This window comes from Phalangium opilio, unplaced genomic scaffold (assembly GCF_054372755.1).
Source record: "Phalangium opilio isolate 3A_F unplaced genomic scaffold, DU_Popi_V2 ptg000042l_1, whole genome shotgun sequence".
NCBI lineage: Eukaryota > Metazoa > Arthropoda > Arachnida > Opiliones > Phalangiidae > Phalangium > Phalangium opilio.
Genome location: NW_028324166.1, coordinates 9,794,969 through 9,812,916, shown reverse-complemented (window position 1 = coordinate 9,812,916; position 17,948 = coordinate 9,794,969). Strand labels below are relative to the sequence as shown.

General features: G+C 41.4%; 2 protein-coding genes and 1 pseudogene across 4 annotated transcripts; 1 reads left to right on the top strand and 2 right to left on the bottom strand.

Annotated features, from left to right (window-relative positions):
* Positions 1-577: 577 nt before the first annotated feature.
* LOC149679055 (uncharacterized) lies at positions 578-16,298 on the bottom strand. 2 transcript variants are annotated; one of them, XM_089836887.1, is made up of 6 exons: positions 16,264-16,298; positions 15,194-15,370; positions 13,841-13,981; positions 2,686-2,897; positions 2,367-2,620; positions 578-1,885 (listed from the first exon to the last, which is right to left on the bottom strand). In XM_089836887.1, exons 3-6 carry the CDS (start codon positions 13,896-13,898, stop codon positions 1,618-1,620), a joined length of 792 nt encoding a protein of 263 aa, XP_089693013.1. In that variant the 5' UTR covers positions 13,899-13,981; positions 15,194-15,370; positions 16,264-16,298; the 3' UTR covers positions 578-1,617. The 2 variants fall into 2 exon arrangements, with proteins under 2 accessions (XP_089693013.1, XP_089693012.1); XM_089836886.1 differs by lacking the exon at positions 16,264-16,298 and having other exon boundaries at positions 15,194-16,018.
* Positions 3,106-4,601, top strand: LOC149679057 (uncharacterized; annotated as a pseudogene).
* Positions 9,826-11,327, bottom strand: LOC149679056 (uncharacterized). Of its 2 annotated transcripts, none has more exons than XM_089836868.1 (2): positions 9,948-11,327; positions 9,826-9,881 (listed from the first exon to the last, which is right to left on the bottom strand). In XM_089836868.1, exon 1 carries the CDS (start codon positions 10,698-10,700, stop codon positions 10,308-10,310), a length of 393 nt encoding a protein of 130 aa, XP_089692994.1. In that variant the 5' UTR covers positions 10,701-11,327; the 3' UTR covers positions 9,826-9,881; positions 9,948-10,307. The 2 variants fall into 2 exon arrangements, with proteins under 2 accessions (XP_089692994.1, XP_089692995.1); XM_089836869.1 differs by lacking the exon at positions 9,826-9,881 and having other exon boundaries at positions 9,909-10,010; positions 10,080-11,327.
* Positions 16,299-17,948: the final 1,650 nt, after the last annotated feature.

The following is a 17,948-nucleotide window of genomic DNA, read 5'->3' as shown; positions in this document are numbered from 1 at the left end:
CTACTTTTTGACAAGTACAGTACTTTAACTTATGTCATTAAAATATATTGCAATGCTAGTTCAACAAAGATAAAACTGGTGTCTTGTCGTTAATTTTGTTTTTCATTCTTTAATACTCGATGATCGTAAAACATCATGAAACATAAACATATTAAATATATATAGCAAAATTTATTGGTTCTATTGCGATTAAGCCTATCTGTTTATAGCAGACTATATTACAGACGACTATTGACAAAACAAAACAAGTTGATAAAGTACTATGGGGTCGATGGTGGCGACACCAATTTGGACAAATTTCTCAGGGCTCTTCTTTCGTTTGACAGACTATAGTAATTATTTATTTTCCCACAAATACATTTAGTAATTATTTATTTTCCCACAAATACATTTAGTAATTATTTATTTTCCCACAAATACATTTAGTAGTTATTTAATTTCCCAAAAATACATTTAGTATTTATTTAATTTCCCACAAATACATTTAGAAATTATTTATTTTCTCACAAATACATTTAGTAATTATTTATTTTCCCACAAATACATTTAGTAATTATTTAATTTCCCACAAATACATTTAGCAATTATTTATTTTCTCACAAATACATTTAGTTTGTTATTTATTTTCTCACAAATACATTTAGTTTGTTATTTAATTTCTCACAAATACATTAAGAAATTATTTAATTTCTCACAAATACATTAAGAAATTATTTATTTTCCATTTATTTCTTAGAATACATCAATAAATATCTATGTAGTAATTTATATATCTCGTAAACAAATTCTTACGCGTAATTTCGTTTTAAGAGTCATCCCGATTTTACAAAAATATTAGTAGTTCCAATTCTGTAAGTAATTAAGTAGTACATACTATTATTTTTTGTTTCCCAATTCGAACGCACCCTCACAAGATCATGCTTATTTTTAAAAATTTAGAAAAAGACTTGTTTTATTCGATGACAGAATCTGTTTTCGGTTACAATAGGGAGCTAACATTTCGGACCCTAAAAAGTGACACCCTTTTATCTCTTACTGGAGTTTCATCCCCCCTAACGGTTGGAATCACTATTCTACGCGCAAAAATTCGAGCTGCGTGACGTCAGACTATCTCTTCAGCCTAGCCACCCAGTTGTAAGCTCCTTATTGTGAAAGAACTTCTATGTAGTTTCACTAGTACTTTGGTTAGTTGAGTCTTTGTCTAAGATTGCGTTAGCTATTTACACGCCATTATAGTTACTTTAGCTTATGGTGATTTCCATGTGTTACTTATTTAAATAAACTAGGTTTCATCCTCGAAAGACAATAAGAAATAAAGTAGCTTATCACCAAAAGTGAATGAGGGGAAAGTTTGAAAATGGCCAAAAGTCGCGAGGCATCAGTTTCGCCATTTTTGGCCGTTGATTCGGCGTAGCTATATCAGGCTTATTCACTCCCTAAAAGTAGGTATTGTGCTGGTTCGCGGTTACCGTCGCCTGCTATTGTGTATGCTCTTAACTATGAAGACGACACCAATGCTTAGTGCAAAAAATAGTCTGAACCGACTCTTAGTGATGCGTTTGTTCGGTTCAAAATCGTTTTAAATCAGTTTCCGGTTTAAATTTCTGTTACAAGGGATTACATTCCTAACAAATTTCGTTTCATCCTAATGATGTTCAGTGGTTCTCGAAACTGAAACCCTGTCAGTATCTCTATGGTGAAGATGAAGGCAGCGACTCCAAGCATTGCCGCCCACAATCGGAACTTGGCTTCAATGTCCTTGAACATGAGTAAGTGTACTTCATTCTCAGCGGTCGACTGTTGAGTTTCAAATTCGATGTGAAAGTCTCTCTCGGACAAGCGGTGAAATGCTGTTATTTGGCTGGTTTCCACGAAAGTCCGCAATCTGCAATCACCAAAGGGTGAGATACTATATTTTTTCAAATCAGTTACTTAAATAAGGTTGCAAAATTTGTCCGCATGATTAATGCTGACTTTATTTGATAGTTTCAAGGTATACACGACACTTTTTGCAGGGAGTTGAAAAATTATATTCCCCAAAGATTTCAAGTGACATAATGAAGAGTTGACGACAATTATACCGATTTTGATTAAATTACGCAAGTATCATGACGCGATACGCGGCTCTTGAACTTGCGATTGTGTGCTCGATCAAAATTTCAAAGTAATATAAAACCTTTGTTTTTTTTTCTTACGTAGTAGTAGATCTATAATAATTAGCAACTTTCCAGCGTTATTAGTCAATGCACCTGAACGCCAATTAATAGAGGTACATAATTATTGAAGAACACTCAAGTAGGTACGTTTTATATTAAAGATCATCGTCAATGTGCAAAGAAGAAACACGAAAACGAAAGTTAACGAACCTTTGGTTGATGTACTTCAGAGCTTTAGGGTTAATTGTTTTATTATTAGCTGATAAAACTAGCGCTCGTTGCAAGTACTTGACCGAACCAAGATGAAGATGCAATAGTTTCAGCTCTGACTCATCGAAGACTTTTAACAAGGCCATCTGCAAAAAAGGTAAATCTCCAAACAATACTTGCTTTCCTGACTGTAGGTCTCCCGCTTCAATGCTTATTGCTCGCTGATTCCAAAGAATTTTAATTTCATCGTCAGTCTGAGGGGATTGAAATTTTATTAATGGAATTTAGGATTGAGATAAAAGTAATTAAATATCTCCACCGATTGTTCAACATTGTCGATTATTGAATCAGAAATGATAACTCTGACGTTGGGTACTTTCAAAAAATCCGGAATTCCGTTAATGTTTTCCTTTTTTTGAGATGAGAAATTGGCTTTCAAGACTCCGTTGAACAAAGTGACGAAAACCACTATTATCAAGAGATAAACTCCAACGCTGAAGCGAATCGCCAGTGACGAAGGAATATCGAAGCCTGCAGCGACACAAACCAATTGAAAAATTGAATTGTTGAAGGCACTGTTCATTTTGTTTGACTAAAACAATTCACTGTACTGGAAATGTGGGTGTGTCTGTTTGCAACTTTGCATTCATACAACCAAGGGTACCACGTTCGCAGTTTGCAAATCGAAGCAAACGTGTTCGCAAACTCAATACCGCATTCAAAGTTCAAGGAATTTAAGAAAATTGTATAAGGACGGTGTTGTATAACTGGCATTGCGCCTCCAATATTATATCTCCTATTGTAAAGTTGAACTGAACTAGATTGAACCCAGTCTTATTATATAAACGGATCGTCGCCTTTATTCCCGACAGTTGTTATCCCGGACGCGTGCTAATGTGCATTAAATAAACTGACGTTTTAGTAACTTTAAATGTGTTCTTATTAAGCAGCTAATTAAGAAACACAACATGGTGTCAGAAGTTGCTTCGCTTTTTCGCCCGTTCCCCGGTTTCTCGTGAGTCGCGCCGTTTTTTTTTTCTCCTCGTGCCGAGGCTTACGATTTACGTCGCGTTTCACGCGTTTCCCGCTACAGTTCGGTTTTTCTTCCGTGCTTTCCGTATCCCTCATGGCGTCAAAAGCGTTTCAAGTGTCTACCCCTGAGCCATTCACCTTTTCCTGTCCCAGTGATTGGCCTAAATGGCTGCGCCGTTTTGAAAGTTTTCGCCTTGCATCAGGCCTCAATACTATAAGGGAGAAGAAGAACAAGTTAATGCGTTGATATATCTCATGGGAGAACAAGCCGAGGACATTTTCAATTCTTTTGGCCTCACACCTGCGCACCAAAAAGAATATAAGACTGTAAGTGACAAATTCACCAGTCATTTCATCATCCGGCGAAATACCATCTACGATCGAGCAAAATTCAACTCTCGTGCCCAACGAGAAGCGGAAAGTGCCGACGACTTCATTACGCAATTATATGCCTTGGCCGAGCACTGTCAGTGTGGAAACCTGAGGGACGAATTAATCCGGGATCGTATAGTCGTTGGAATTCGAGATAAAGCGTTGTCTGAACGCCTTCAAGATGATCCTGCCCTCACTTTGGAGCAAGCCATCCAACGCGTACGCAGCATGGAAGACAGACAACGTGAACAGAGAGATTTGAACAGCTTCAACAGCCTCAACACGCTTCCACAAGTCGACAGCATCGGAACCTCCAACCACAGGCCTCAAAGGCCTAAACGTTTTAACGGAAGAATTCCTGCGTCAGACCTCCAGTATAAGAAACCATCTCAAGAGTTCCGCTCTCAAAGTACCAATCGCTGTCCTCGTTGCGGAGCCCTTCCCGACCACCCACGGGAGAAATGCCCAGCCAAAAATGTACGATGCTTCGAATGTGGGAGCATGGGCCACTACTCACAAATTTGCCAACGGCGCAACATAAACCAAGTTGAGAGAATCGAAGATGCAGAAGTCACCCACATTGAGACAGCAGATGGTATGTCCAATGATTTCTTTATCGGATCTATTGCCGATCCGATCCTTCAAGAGACTCGGACCATATCAAAACAACATCGATGGATGATCACTGTCAGATTTAAAATCGACACGGGAGCAGATGTCAATGTCATCCCCACGATCCTATATCATTCTAAATTCAAGCACATCACGTACGTTACTGGATTCCGAGAAACGCCTCTATGGCCCTGGTAAAACTCTCCTAAGCACCGCCGGAAAAATACGAGCGTCCTTCCGCTATGGGTGTTCCACCATCCAGGATGACCTTTACGTCAAACACGATTTGCAAGTCCCGCTCCTCGGTCTCAGGGCTAGCGAGGACCTTTCATTGATAACTATGGTTCGAGACATTGAAACTTCAATAAAAGCACCGTTCGATCCACTAAAGGAGTTCCCGACCCTCTTCAATGGATTGGGCAAAATGAAGACACCGTACAAGATATCGCTCGTACCAGACGCCAGGCCTTTCTCGCTCACAACACCTCGAAGAGTCCCAATTCCAATGATGGATGCAGTAAAACACGAGCTAGAACATATGGTTCAGAAAGGTGTGATATCAAAAATTGACGAACCAACTGATTGGTGTGCTCTCATGGTCGTCGTCAAGAAGAAAGAAGAGAAATTGCTGGCCAAAATGACGAAGGATATAATTACCGAACGCCCGAATCTGAGGTTATGCGTCGATTTAACCCACCTGAACAAATTCATCAGGCGATAACGGTTCCAGCTGCCTTCTGTCGATCACCTACTCGGACAGTTAGCCGGTGCGAAAATATTTTTTAAGCTCGACGCCAATAGCGGTTATTGGCAAGTCCCACTGGAGGAGGAGTCCGCCTTATTAACAACGTTCATCACGCCATTCGGACGCTTCTATTTTAATCGGTTACCATTTGGACTAAGCTCCGCTTCAGAACATTTCCAAAGGCAGATCTGCATTGCCTTGGAAGGACTCAAAGGTAACGTAAATTTACAAGACGACATACTAGTATATGGGAGTACACAGGCCGAACATGACGAAAAACTACGAAGAATCCTGTGCCAACTCGATAAAGCTGGTATAACCCTCAATCTGGCCAAATGTGAATTCTCGGTCTCCAAAGTCAAATTTGTTGGGCATATAATCGACTCCAATGGCATACACCCCGACGAGGACAAGATCAAGGCTATTATCCACATCAAAACACCACAGGATGTAACAGATCTAAGAAGATTTTTGGGTATGACGAATTACGTGAGCAAGTTTATTCCATCAATGGCAGAGATAGCACGGCCGTTGACGTCTCTATTGAGCACAAAAACCACGTGGACCTGGGACATACCTCAGCAACAAGCGTTTGAAGACATCAAACAAATTCTGTCCCGACATCCTGTTTTGGCAACATATGACCCAAAAAAGAAGACCATCGTTTCCGCCGACGCCTCGTCCTATGGCCTTGGAGCACTTTTACAGCAAGTACAGGACGATGGCCAAGTAAGAGTTATAGCATACGCCTCTAAGACCATGACCCCAACTGAACAACGTTATGCCCAAATCGAGAAAGAGGCCTTGGCGATAACCTCAACCTGGGCCTGTGCCAGGTTCGAAGATTTCATCCTGGGCATTAAGATTTATATTGAAACGGACCACAAGCCGCTCGTTCCTATTATGCAAAGTAAATCCTTAGAGGATTTGTCTCCACGGCTCCAACGCATGCGAATCCGTTTAATGCGATATAATTACGAGATATATTACACTCCTGGAAGGGACCTCATTATCGCAGATACATTGTCGCGGGGACCAATAATGAGCGACGAGGGCGACCTGGAAAATGAAATAACAGCTCACATACAACTAATAACATCGCATGTACCTATCTCGGACGAATGGCTGAGGGGCCTCCGATTAGCGCAAAACGAAGATCAGGCTTGCAAGACATTAGCTCACTACATAGAACATGGATGGCCAAAATCCCGATCACATGTCCATGACCTCGATGAATACTTTCCCCACCGTCGTGATCTTTCAATTCACCGAGGATTACTACTAAAAGGGTCACGCCTCATTATTCCACCGTCGCTAAGTCAAGACATCCTGGCAAAAATCCATGAAGGACACCAAGGCACCACAAAAAGCAGAGCCAGGGCAAGCACGACGGTATGGTGGCCCGGGCTATCAAAAGACGTAGAAGATAAGGTCAAGCAATGCGCAACATGTACGAGAGAATCCCCCAACCGACATGAACCTTTATGTCCATCGGAATTTCCAGATCGACCTTGGAAAATTCTGGCTACAGATCTTTTCTATCTACATGGAATTTGGTACTTGCTGGTTACTGACATGTATTCCCGGTTCTTCGAGATACGGAAATTGACGAACTTGAGCACCGCCGCCATCATAAATCACATAAAGTCCATTTTCGCAACTCACGGTATTCCGGAAGTCGTAAGAAGTGATAATGGCCCGCAATTTAGCAAGACACCGACATCAGAATTTCGACGGTTTGCTGAGGAATATGGATTCACCCACATAACTTCAAGCCCCTGTTATCCTCAGAGTAACGGCTTTGTCGAAGCGGCTGTCAAAGTCGTTAAACAAACACTAAAGAAGAGCGAAGATCCTCATTTGGCTCTTCTCTCGTATCGATCGACACCCCTGGCAAATGGATTTAGTCCCGCCGAACTCCTAATGGGTCGCAAGTTACGATCCACGCTACCCATATTAGATACGGAACTTCGCCTCAGAATACCATCTATTAAGATAGTGCGTCAACGTGAAGATCAACGTCGCATCAACCAGAAAAAGGACTACGATCAACGACATAAGTCAAGGGACCTCAAACCCCTAAATAAAGGGGACAGTGTATGGGTAACGGACGTTAGACAGCAAGGAGTCATCCAGAGTAAAGCCCCGGAACCCAGATCTTACATCGTCAAGACTTCGCATGGGGAAATACGTAGAAATCGGTTTCACTTACTACCGATACAACCAACAACACTAATGAAAAACCAAGTTCTGAGATACCCCAGGTTCAGCCCGACAAGCCCCGGAACCCAGATCTTACATCGTCAAGACTTCGCATGGGGAAATACGTAGAAATCGGTTTCACTTACTACCGATACAACCAACAACACTAATGAAAAACCAAGTTCTGAGATACCCCAGGTTCAGCCCGACAACGCATGCCAATGTGCTCATGCCAATGAGTACTAAAGTCACGGAAAATCCTACCTCAATCCCAGAGGAACGGGTTTCTGACGATATCCGACCGCCGCAGCTGCAAGAGCCGGTAGACCTACCACAAGTCCGACCGCTGCAGCTGCAAGAGCCGGTAGACATACCACAAGTACGACCGCCGCAGCTGCAAGAGCCGGTAGACATACCACAAGTACGACCGCCGCAGCTGCAAGAGCCTGAAGACGTACAAACACGGAGACTTCCGATACCCGGGCCTGTAACAAAACCACGACAACGTACGACGGCTGACCCTATGACGCAACAACAGCGACTGCTTGTTACCAAGACGAGTAGTGGCCGAATTATAAAACCAATTGATAGACTGAATTTATAAAGTGTATAACAAAAAAATGTATATTTGAAAAATTTGTAGGAAGGATGTTGTATAACTGGCATTGCGCCTCCAATATTAGATCTCTTATTGTAAAGTTGAACTGAACTGGATTGAACCCAGTCTTATTATATAAACGGATCGTCGCCTTTATTCGCGACAGTTGTTATCCCGGACGCGTGCTAATGTGCATTAAATAAACTGACGTTTTAGTAACTTTAAATGTGTTCTTATTAGCAGCTAATTAAGAAACACAACAGACGGTTTAATTTAATATGTACAAGCCAGAATACACGGAAGAAGAAATACCGCAAAGAAGGCAGCGAGTCGTTGAATAAAATGTTAGACATCAGCAAGAGCGAGGCCTTCAGCTAGAAATAATAATTGTGATTGCGGTAACTGTATACCAGATTGGTTAAGCGATGGAGCTGAGAATATGGACTTGGACAGTCAGGAAATTTACCAGCGGCTTAACACCCTATAGAAAGCTTTCAGATGGGATAGTAGTACGCCACACACTCCTTGTGTGGTCTCAGCTTTATTCCTGCTTTGAACCCACCAATATGGCAGGAGAAAATTATGTCACGAGACTCAGCTCCTCCTCCAACTGAAAGCTCTCTATTAAATCCAGCCGATGTTACCAATGGCGTAATTGGCTGTTGACGAATACCTAATGTGTTTCTTTTCCTTGGAGCTAATAGTGATGAAGAAGATAGGCTTGATGAAAATGCTTATATCGCGACGTGAAATGTGTGAGTCAGCATTCAATTTTAAAATCAAACTGCTTGCGAGGAAGAACCGTTAAAACATTTTATCGATGCTATTATAATTTGAGGAGACGAGGACCAACCCCAAGATTTCTAAGTAAACGGTAAAGATGATCATTTATTTTTTTCTGTTTTTCCCGATTATGAATCATATGGGTGAAGTACGGTATGAAGTATACCTGTAAGTTCTAAATGCTATATGTTTAGTTATTTCACAGCCTCAGAAAAAACAACCCATGAGCATTACCGATTACATGCTTGCAGCCTGTGACAATTGAACCAATCCCGTTCGGGCTCATTTCGGCAGATGCCCCTAAACCAATGGCGGCGCCGTAGTCTTCGTAATTGAAACAATTTAAATGCTAATTATTTTGTAGTAAGAGATTATTTTTTTAATAATTTTGCCTTTCTATTTAGAAAAAGGCATAACTTATCATTTAATATTTCAAATTGTTATACGATTATGTATCGTCAAAACGGATATATAGACTTGGCGATATGCAAGGGAGAGTAATATTCTTAATTTCACACCTTCCATTGAGGTTTTGTCTTTTTGAATTGAACCAAAAAGTAAAGACAGCCAAGGACTGAACTACGATGGACACGGTGGTTCGTGTCCTGTATGAAGATGCCTTAATGGTTAATAATGAGCTGATAGTTAAATGCACATTGAATGCTCCTTTAATATAAAGAAAGGATAATGACTGCATCGTCGTAGGGTCGTAAGTATAGGTCTGATAGAGAAATAGTGAGCAATATATTGTGAACATTGTCTGTGTTTCTTTCTAGAGATAAGCTTCAGCACAAGTGGACCAAATTACAGCTCCTTATAAGTACTGGACGTTGGCTACACTTTCTTCCAAGACATCCAAGCGCGCCAACTATCGCTTTTACAAGTTGAGTTTGCCATTTATCCCGTATCTGGAGTTCCGGTTGATGTTAATGGCCGTCAGTGTCTTGATTAGGGTGAATTTTGTCAACGCCTTTATAATTTAGATTTAAAAACTTTTATAATATTTTATTTTTAACGCCTGCAGTTGCTTATCGAAATAGTTTAAAATTCAGGTAAATTTTTTCATAAAAAGATTTTGTTTAAAGTAGCAATTACGCTGTCAAGCGCCCTTTGAATTCGAATTCGGTGCTTTTGCTTTGCTTCAGAGAAACATTTAACCAACCGCCTTATTCTATCGTCAATATGAAAAGAACACGTTAGGGTCATCTTTATTCCCAAGCCCGGGAAGGTTTCCTACCTCGAGGCGAAGGCATTTAGGCCCATATGCCTGACCTCCTTCTTCCTCAAAATCCTGGAGAAGCTGGTGGACAGGTACATTAGAGACGAGGTACTTTCGGTAACTCCTCTCTCTTCTTCACAATTTGCTTACCAAAAAGGTAAATCAACTGAGACGGCCCTTCACGGCCTCACGAATTGCCTGGACAGGGCATTCGAGTTTCAGGAAATTTCACTGGCCGTCTTCCTCGATATTGAGGGGGCCTTTGACAAGGTCTCTAGCTCGGTTATTACTGAAGCTGTTAAGAGATTTGGCATCAGCGACACTCTTGGCCGCTGGATCAAGTCCATGCTTACCGACCGCGAGGTGTCGGCGTCCCTCCTAGGGGTGACTACCAGCCGGGGCTGCCCTCAGGGTGGAGTGCTCTCCCCCCTGTTGTGGTGCCTGGTGGTGGACGAACTCTTGGAGAGACTCGGGGGTGCTGGGGGCTGTAGCTGCTTCGGGTATGCGGACGATGTAGCAATAGTCTTTACCGGGAAGTTCCCGGATACTGTCACCACACTTATGAGATCTGCTCTCTCTAGCGTGGAGCAATGGTGTCAGGCGGTTAACCTTTCCGTTAATCCTGATAAAACTGTCCTTGTTCCGTTTACGAGGAAGAATACTAAGGATCTGTTCAATGACATCTCCTTCTTTGGCCAGGTCCTGACAAAGTCCTCCGAGGTGAAATACCTGGGGGTGACCTTTGACTGCAGACTCACATGGAAGCCGCATCTTGATCGGTGTATCAAGAAGGCCAAGATGCTCTTCTGGAGGACCAGGAGCTCAGTCGGCCAGACTTGGGGCCTCAACCCCAAGGCTGTACACTGGCTCTATACTGGGATCATCAGACCCATACTATCTTACGGGGCACTTGTCTGGTGGACAAGGGTCCGGCTGAAGACGGTGCAGGCTGCCCTGCGCAAGCTTCAAAGGCTTGCCTGCATTGGTGTCACAGGGGCCATGAGATCGACCCCAACTGCTTCCCTGGAGGTGCTTCTTGACATGCTACCTCTTCATCTTTTCATTGAGGAGGAGGCTGTCATGGGGGCCTACAGGCTCCATATTAATGGCTGTTGGGTTCCAAGACTTTGGGATTACAGCCATACGAAGCTCTTTCGGGAGTACGCTGCACTTGAGCCGTCGTTAACGATGTGCTCTGACAAAACCGTTACCAGCTTTGATTTCACTAAGCCATTCAGCATCCACTTTCCCAGTCGGGCTGAGTGGACTAACCTGCTGCCTCTTGGCACTGGGGGTGAAACTATTTGGTTCACCGATGGTTCCAAGACTGATTCCGGCGCTGGCGCCGGCTATTACTGCCAAACTACAAGGGTCGGTTTTTCTGCTTGCCTGGGCACCTTTGCTAGTGTGTTCCAAGCGGAAATTGCCGCGATCTGTTATTGCGCAGACTACTGCATTAACAAAGGGTATAACGGACGGACTGTGAGGATCTATTCTGACAGTCAGGCCGCCCTGAATGCGCTGGACCAGTGTCAGATTACCTCTCAACTGGTGCGTAGCTGCCTTGATCTGCTAGCGCAACTGGCGTCCTGCAACAGGGTTCTGTTGTACTGGGTGCCAGGGCATAGCGGTTATTATGGCAATGAGCAAGCCGATAGATTTGCGAAAAGGGGCGCGGAGGCCAAGCTCTTGGGGCCGGAGCCGGCCGTCCCCATCCCCTACGGGCATGTCAAACGGAGCCTGCATGACAGGATGACTGTCATACAAAACCAGCTCTGGCATGACATGGATGGCCAGAGACAGACAAAACAGTTAGTAAATGGTCCCTGCAGGTCTCGTGCTAGAGACCTAATTTCGCTCAGCAGATGGGATATTAGGCTGGCCACCGGTCTTCTGACCGGACACTGTCGGCTAAATAGGCACCTCCATCTGATGGGTCTTGCTGACGACCCCCTCTGCAGGTCGTGCCAGGAGAAGGAAGAAACATCCGCTCACGTACTTTGCGAGTGCGACTTCTTCGCCTCGCTTAGACTAGAACATTTTGATTCACACACTGTGGAGCCCTCGCGGGTCTCCTCTCTTACGGTGGAGCGAATTCTTCGCTACGCTGCGGCTACGGGCCTATTCAAGGCCTGATTATGAGGTTGCACAATATGCCTTTGGCATCGGTGCTAGGGCGTGAGCCCCGCCTCATCAACAATAATAATAATAATAATAATTACCGATTACATGCTTGCAGCCTGTGACAATTGAACCAATCCCGTTCGGGCTCATTTCGGCAGATGCCCCTAAACCAATGGCGGCGCCGTAGTCTTCGTAATTGAAACAATTTAAATGCTAATTATTTTGTAGTAAGAGATTATTTTTTTAATAATTTTGCCTTTCTATTTAGAAAAAGGCATAACTTATCATTTAATATTTCAAATTGTTATACGATTATGTATCGTCAAAACGGATATATAGACTTGGCGATATGCAAGGGAGAGTAATATTCTTAATTTCACACCTTCCATTGAGGTTTTGTCTTTTTGAATTGAACCAAAAAGTAAAGACAGCCAAGGACTGAACTACGATGGACACGGTGGTTCGTGTCCTGTATGAAGATGCCTTAATGGTTAATAATGAGCTGATAGTTAAATGCACATTGAATGCTCCTTTAATATAAAGAAAGGATAATGACTGCATCGTCGTAGGGTCGTAAGTATAGGTCTGATAGAGAAATAGTGAGCAATATATTGTGAACATTGTCTGTGTTTCTTTCTAGAGATAAGCTTCAGCACAAGTGGACCAAATTACAGCTCCTTATAAGTACTGGACGTTGGCTACACTTTCTTCCAAGACATCCAAGCGCGCCACCTATCGCTTTTACAAGTTGAGTTTGCCATTTATCCCGTATCTGGAGTTCCGGTTGATGTTAATGGCCGTCAGTGTCTTGATTAGGGTGAATTTTGTCAACGCCTTTATAATTTAGATTTAAAAACTTTTATAATATTTTATTTTTAACGCCTGCAGTTGCTTATCGAAATAGTTTAAAATTCAGGTAAATTTTTTCATAAAAAGATTTTGTTTAAAGTAGCAATTACGCTGTCAAGCGCCCTTTGAATTCGAATTCGGTGCTTTTGCTTTGCTTCAGAGAAACATTTAACCAACCGCCTTATTCTATCGTCAATATGAAAAGAACACGTTACTAACAAGACGACCCAAGGGCTCGTAATAGTAGCCACATCGTACGAGTGAGTAACGATGTGGCTAAAAACATTTACGTATTAGCTAGGTGTTGTTGGGGTGGTGAGGGCGTGTAAGTTTCGTATGTGCTTATGTAGTACATTATTCATGTTTTAAATTTTACACGGAATTTTTTTTAACGACAACTATAAATAAAAAACAGCAATCCAGCGTTTTTACTTAGTGCCCTTTCCGACTGAAACAGTCTCTAATTCTAGCTCCTATTAAATATTTTAATTTTAAACGCTGTGAGTTAAATCGGCTCCGATGCAGCCGTCAATCAAATTAAAAAGAAACTTGATGGTTGTCGCAATCAAACCGGGTGAATTCTTTGACAATGCCAATCTAGTTTCTTTCCCAATACTACTAAGAGCCCGAAACGGATCTTTTCTTAACAAGCGCCCGAACAAACTTGTTTTACGTCCATCCGAAGTCGGAAAACTGATGTTTTCACATAGTATAGCGCTAATGTACTTCCTTTCGCAATTCTTTCACATTAAGAGCTCCAAGGTGGTGGTGGATCTTTCCTTAATCAGTTTCTACCCACGCTTGTTTTTCGTGTACCCGGGGTTAACTCACAAACACACGCACATACAATCCATTAGCCCAAGGACTAAGTGTATTTACCTATCCACACCTAGCTAAAAATCATGCCCACTCCTAGCTTCCGAAAAATGAGACTCTACCTTTTCCCAAAATGGCCCCGAAATAAAGAAAGAGTTTCTGAGCAGCGAAGTACATCATTGATCCTGGAATTCTCTTCACTCGCTGTGAATGATATCAATCATCGTTAAGACTCCCATCACGCAAAGCAACCCGGTCCAAATCTGAAAATGTGTTTTCAGAGAAGCAACGATTAGGAATTACTTTGTTAATAAATAGACGTAATTACATTATTACAAGATGGCTCTCAAGCAAAGGGCTTAACCTTAACATAACAGGCACTAACAACAGAGTTCTTGGATACGCTGGAGATTTACACGAAGACATATTTATTAATATTTTATGTACACTCTGGTCTACATCACTATTTTGAAAGTTAGATTTTACAAAAACAAGAGCATAATTTGGAACTGGAGGAATTCTAACTCGTTCCTCGACGAGTAAATCTGATTGGTTGGAGTAGTTTGACATTTCGTAACTCTAATTGTTACTTTACTTTTGGTCGTAGCTTACATGTAGGGAACGATTTGAATATCGCGGTGTTACACCAAAAGTCTGATAAGACTTTTATGAAGACTTATCACATTTTTGGTTACACTATCCTGTCGCTAGCAGCCCACAAACTAAATGATGTGTTTATTTAGTATTACCACACATTTTCAGCCTGAAAATGAATCTCTCATTCTAGAACCTTGTCTGCATTCCCCGCGTTAACCCCAAACACAGGAGTAAAGAGAAAATATTTTAAATTGAAACGCTTTCAACGAATGGGCTTCGCCACAGCTGTCCATCAACTTAAACCAAATTGGTGGGTTGCCTCAATATAACAGGATGAATTCTTTGACGATGCCAATGTTGCTTCCTTCTCAATACTCCCAAAAGCCAGAAGAAGATCTTTTCTTAACAAGTGTACCGACTAACTGGTTTTACGTCCGTCCGAAGTCAGTTAAACTGCTGAAACGCTTACAAAAGCCCCAATGTACTTTTTTTCGCAATTCATTGCTGCAATGTGGTAGCGGATGAACCGGATCTTGTCTTAATCGATATCTAGCCACACTTGTCATGGCGTACCCCCGCCACACACACACACACACACACACACACACGCACCCACACGCACAAATCATCAGAGCAAACTTTAGCAAAGCAAGGTCTGGGTACATAATCACATCTAGCAAAAATGGAACGGTAAATTACCGAAAAATTACCCGTAATATACGATTAAAATTTTGGAATAACAAAAATGACCGTAATTTATGGTATTTTATATTATAGCAGGCTGTAATTTACCGGTAAATTACCATTGTAAAATTACGGTAATTTACGCGGTATTTGGCAAATTACCGGTAATTTACGGACAGTAAATCTCTACTTACACCTATGGAAATAGTTTTTAAATCGTCGAAGGCTCCGACTGGAGCAGCGTTGAACGTCAGTTTTTTGACAGACAGCAATCTTTGATGGGCGTACATGAATGGCTCTGTCGATGTTGTTAAACTATAAACTCTTATGCCATTTTCGTAATTCATTGGAATTGCTAATAGGTCTGATTTCTGGAAATGCGTATGTGAAAAACAGTTTGTAGTTGGTATTTAATGGGAGCATGAAGGGTTTAAACAAGCTGAACTCATTCGCTTTTAAATCATACAGTGAAATTCGAAAAGGTTATAAACGACTTTCATGTTGCCTGAAATGTATTCTCGAACATTTTTATTCTGAATTTCCAAGCAAAGCTCGACCAGCCATTTGAAATAGGCCTTGTCAAGAAAACCAGGAGCTTATAGCGATTTCCACTGGATGCGCCGAGAGTGCTCTCGGGTCGAGAAGATTTTACCGCTTTCGACGAGTTTTGACCGAGATCCTTTCGGCAGCGGAACACGATCTAACACGCTACTACGTCACACTCGATCACCAACGCTCCCTTGAAATTTTTCAGAGCAAGAAAGAGCAATTCTCTGGCAGTTTTTGGGGTCAGTGGACTCAAGGCGAGTGTTTCACTCCGCACTCGTGTTCGCAGTGGCGGACTAAAACTCGCCCAGAGTGCTCTAGAGCAGTCGCAGTCGGTGGACATCGCTTTTAAGTTTACCCAGTTCCTCTCTTCAACCCTTCAAGCTCTTTTTAAAGCTTAATTGATCAGCGAAGTGATAATATAATTTTTTAATTCACGCATAAGTGCAATATTTGAGCGCTAAGTTTTTTTAGTCAAGGCGTTAGCGGAAGAGGGAAGGTAATGCTCGTTGCAATCTCGACATCAATATGGTTTACGTATTATCGTTGCGAGATTTGCAAGAAGTTAAAGACAGACTGCGCAGCGGGAGTTGTGCTAATTTTCAAACTTTCCTCTCTTATTAGATCTGCTTGGCAACTTGAATAGTACACAATAAAACCGAGGGAGTGGAGCCTTTTTCAAACTTAGAGCTTAAATGTTTTATTTATAGTGACAAACCTCAATGGAATCTTTGTCTTTCACGTGTATGTACCTTAAAATATAAGCTCAATTAGGAAAGCGTCTTTTACAACACCAGGAGCAAACCAAGAGGGAGTACCCCATTATGAACCTTGAACAAATTTCAATGTAATACAAATTTCATCGAAAATTAAGTTTGCTAAGGGTGGATTTAGAATCCATAAATTGAATTCGACTTTTTGGTGAGAAAGACTACATTTTCCCATAGAGATAACGTAGAAATATTTTTCCAAGTGAGGGTGAAATAGGAACCGTTATGAAGACAAGTCACGTAAACATTTTCCGTATTTGCTACGTGTGGTTGAGGGTGGGGAGGGAGTGTGAGTTTCGTATGAGCTAATGTAGTACATTATTCATGTTTTCTCTTTCGCTAAGGTAATATTCGAGATGGCCCAACAGTTGGAGTACATTAATATTAAGATCTTAAAGGGACTGTAAAGAAGGCATCGGCGGGTGGGTAAAAATTATTTGAAATACGTCAGAGGTACGTGACTGAGGAGAGGCGTGGTTCAAAGAAGCTCAGTTCGTTTTATTTCGAAAACTACCACTTCATGAAATAAGCGCTGCAATCTCGCGAAAAACAAGAACTAGATGTCAAGTTCCACTCCATGTAGAGCCTTTGTTTCTTGGCATCACCTGATGTCTGTGACGCATTTCAAATAATTTTTGCCCACCCGCCGATGCCTTCTGTGCAGTCCCTTTAAGGTCGTTTCGTGTATCCAGCCTCCACAGACAAAGAACAAACATACACACTCACAGATCATAATCTGAAATATCTTTCACACTCGTAGCTAAAAACTGATTATAACTATATATATATTGAAGGGTCAGGAGAAGTTTTCAACGACAACTATAATAAATTAATAACAAGTTGACCTAACTATACTATGTAACTACTATAGTAGCCACATCGTCATCTGTTTAATTAGCATTTAAATAAAAATAAAATAAATATAAAGATTCCAATTTCAAAAGTATCCGACCCCACAGATCAAAATTAAAAAATATCCGTCCGCACATATTAAGAGGTTCAACACCCCCACCCCTACACTTCAGACATAAACTAAAGGATAAAAACTCGGACCAAGTCTCTTTGGAACAGTGCCTTACTACCGCGCCAGCGACCCGGGTTCAATTCCCGGGTGCGATGTGAAAAACTTTTAATCAAAGAAAATCTCTAACCAAGCTCAGTTATCCCTATTGGTGAGTTGAGGTACTGTAGAGTTCCTTTTAAGCTAAAATCGGACGATAACGATTCCGAACGAAGCGAAAACTCCGGCCACAACTACTACTATTACTACTATTACAGCTCGGGTCAAACTAAGAGCCTATAGGCATACTACGATGTAGCTAAAACTGTCATTGTAAAAAAAAAGACAGGAAATTGTAAAAGTTAAGTGTAGAAAATTAATTCAAATTTTCACTTTTGAAGACAAGATTATAAAACATGAATTATTTTAAGAAATTCTTATCTTACTTTTTTCACCAAAATTACTTCAGTAAAATATTTTAACATGAAAAATACGCGTCATTTTAAAAATAGTACGCGTTTGCATTTTATTTTCTCTCAATAAATTACAATTAGGTTAAGAATTCGGCCCTATAAGGAGAATAAAATGAGAGCTGATTAAAATAAAAACCGTATGAAAACTTAACAAAACCTA

Coding starts and splice junctions, on each gene's coding strand:
- LOC149679056 (XM_089836868.1), bottom strand. CDS start 10,700: ATGCGGCTTCCATGTGAGTCTGCAGTCAAAGGTCACCCCCAGGTATTT.
- LOC149679055 (XM_089836887.1), bottom strand. CDS start 13,898: ATGATGTACTTCGCTGCTCAGAAACTCTTTCTTTATTTCGGGGCCATT. Junction 2,621..2,685: donor TCGACAATGTTGAACAATCG/GTGGAGATATTT, acceptor CAATCCCCTCAG/ACTGACGATGAAATTAAAAT. Junction 1,886..2,366: donor CTGAAGTACATCAACCAAAG/GTTCGTTAACTT, acceptor TGGTGATTGCAG/ATTGCGGACTTTCGTGGAAA.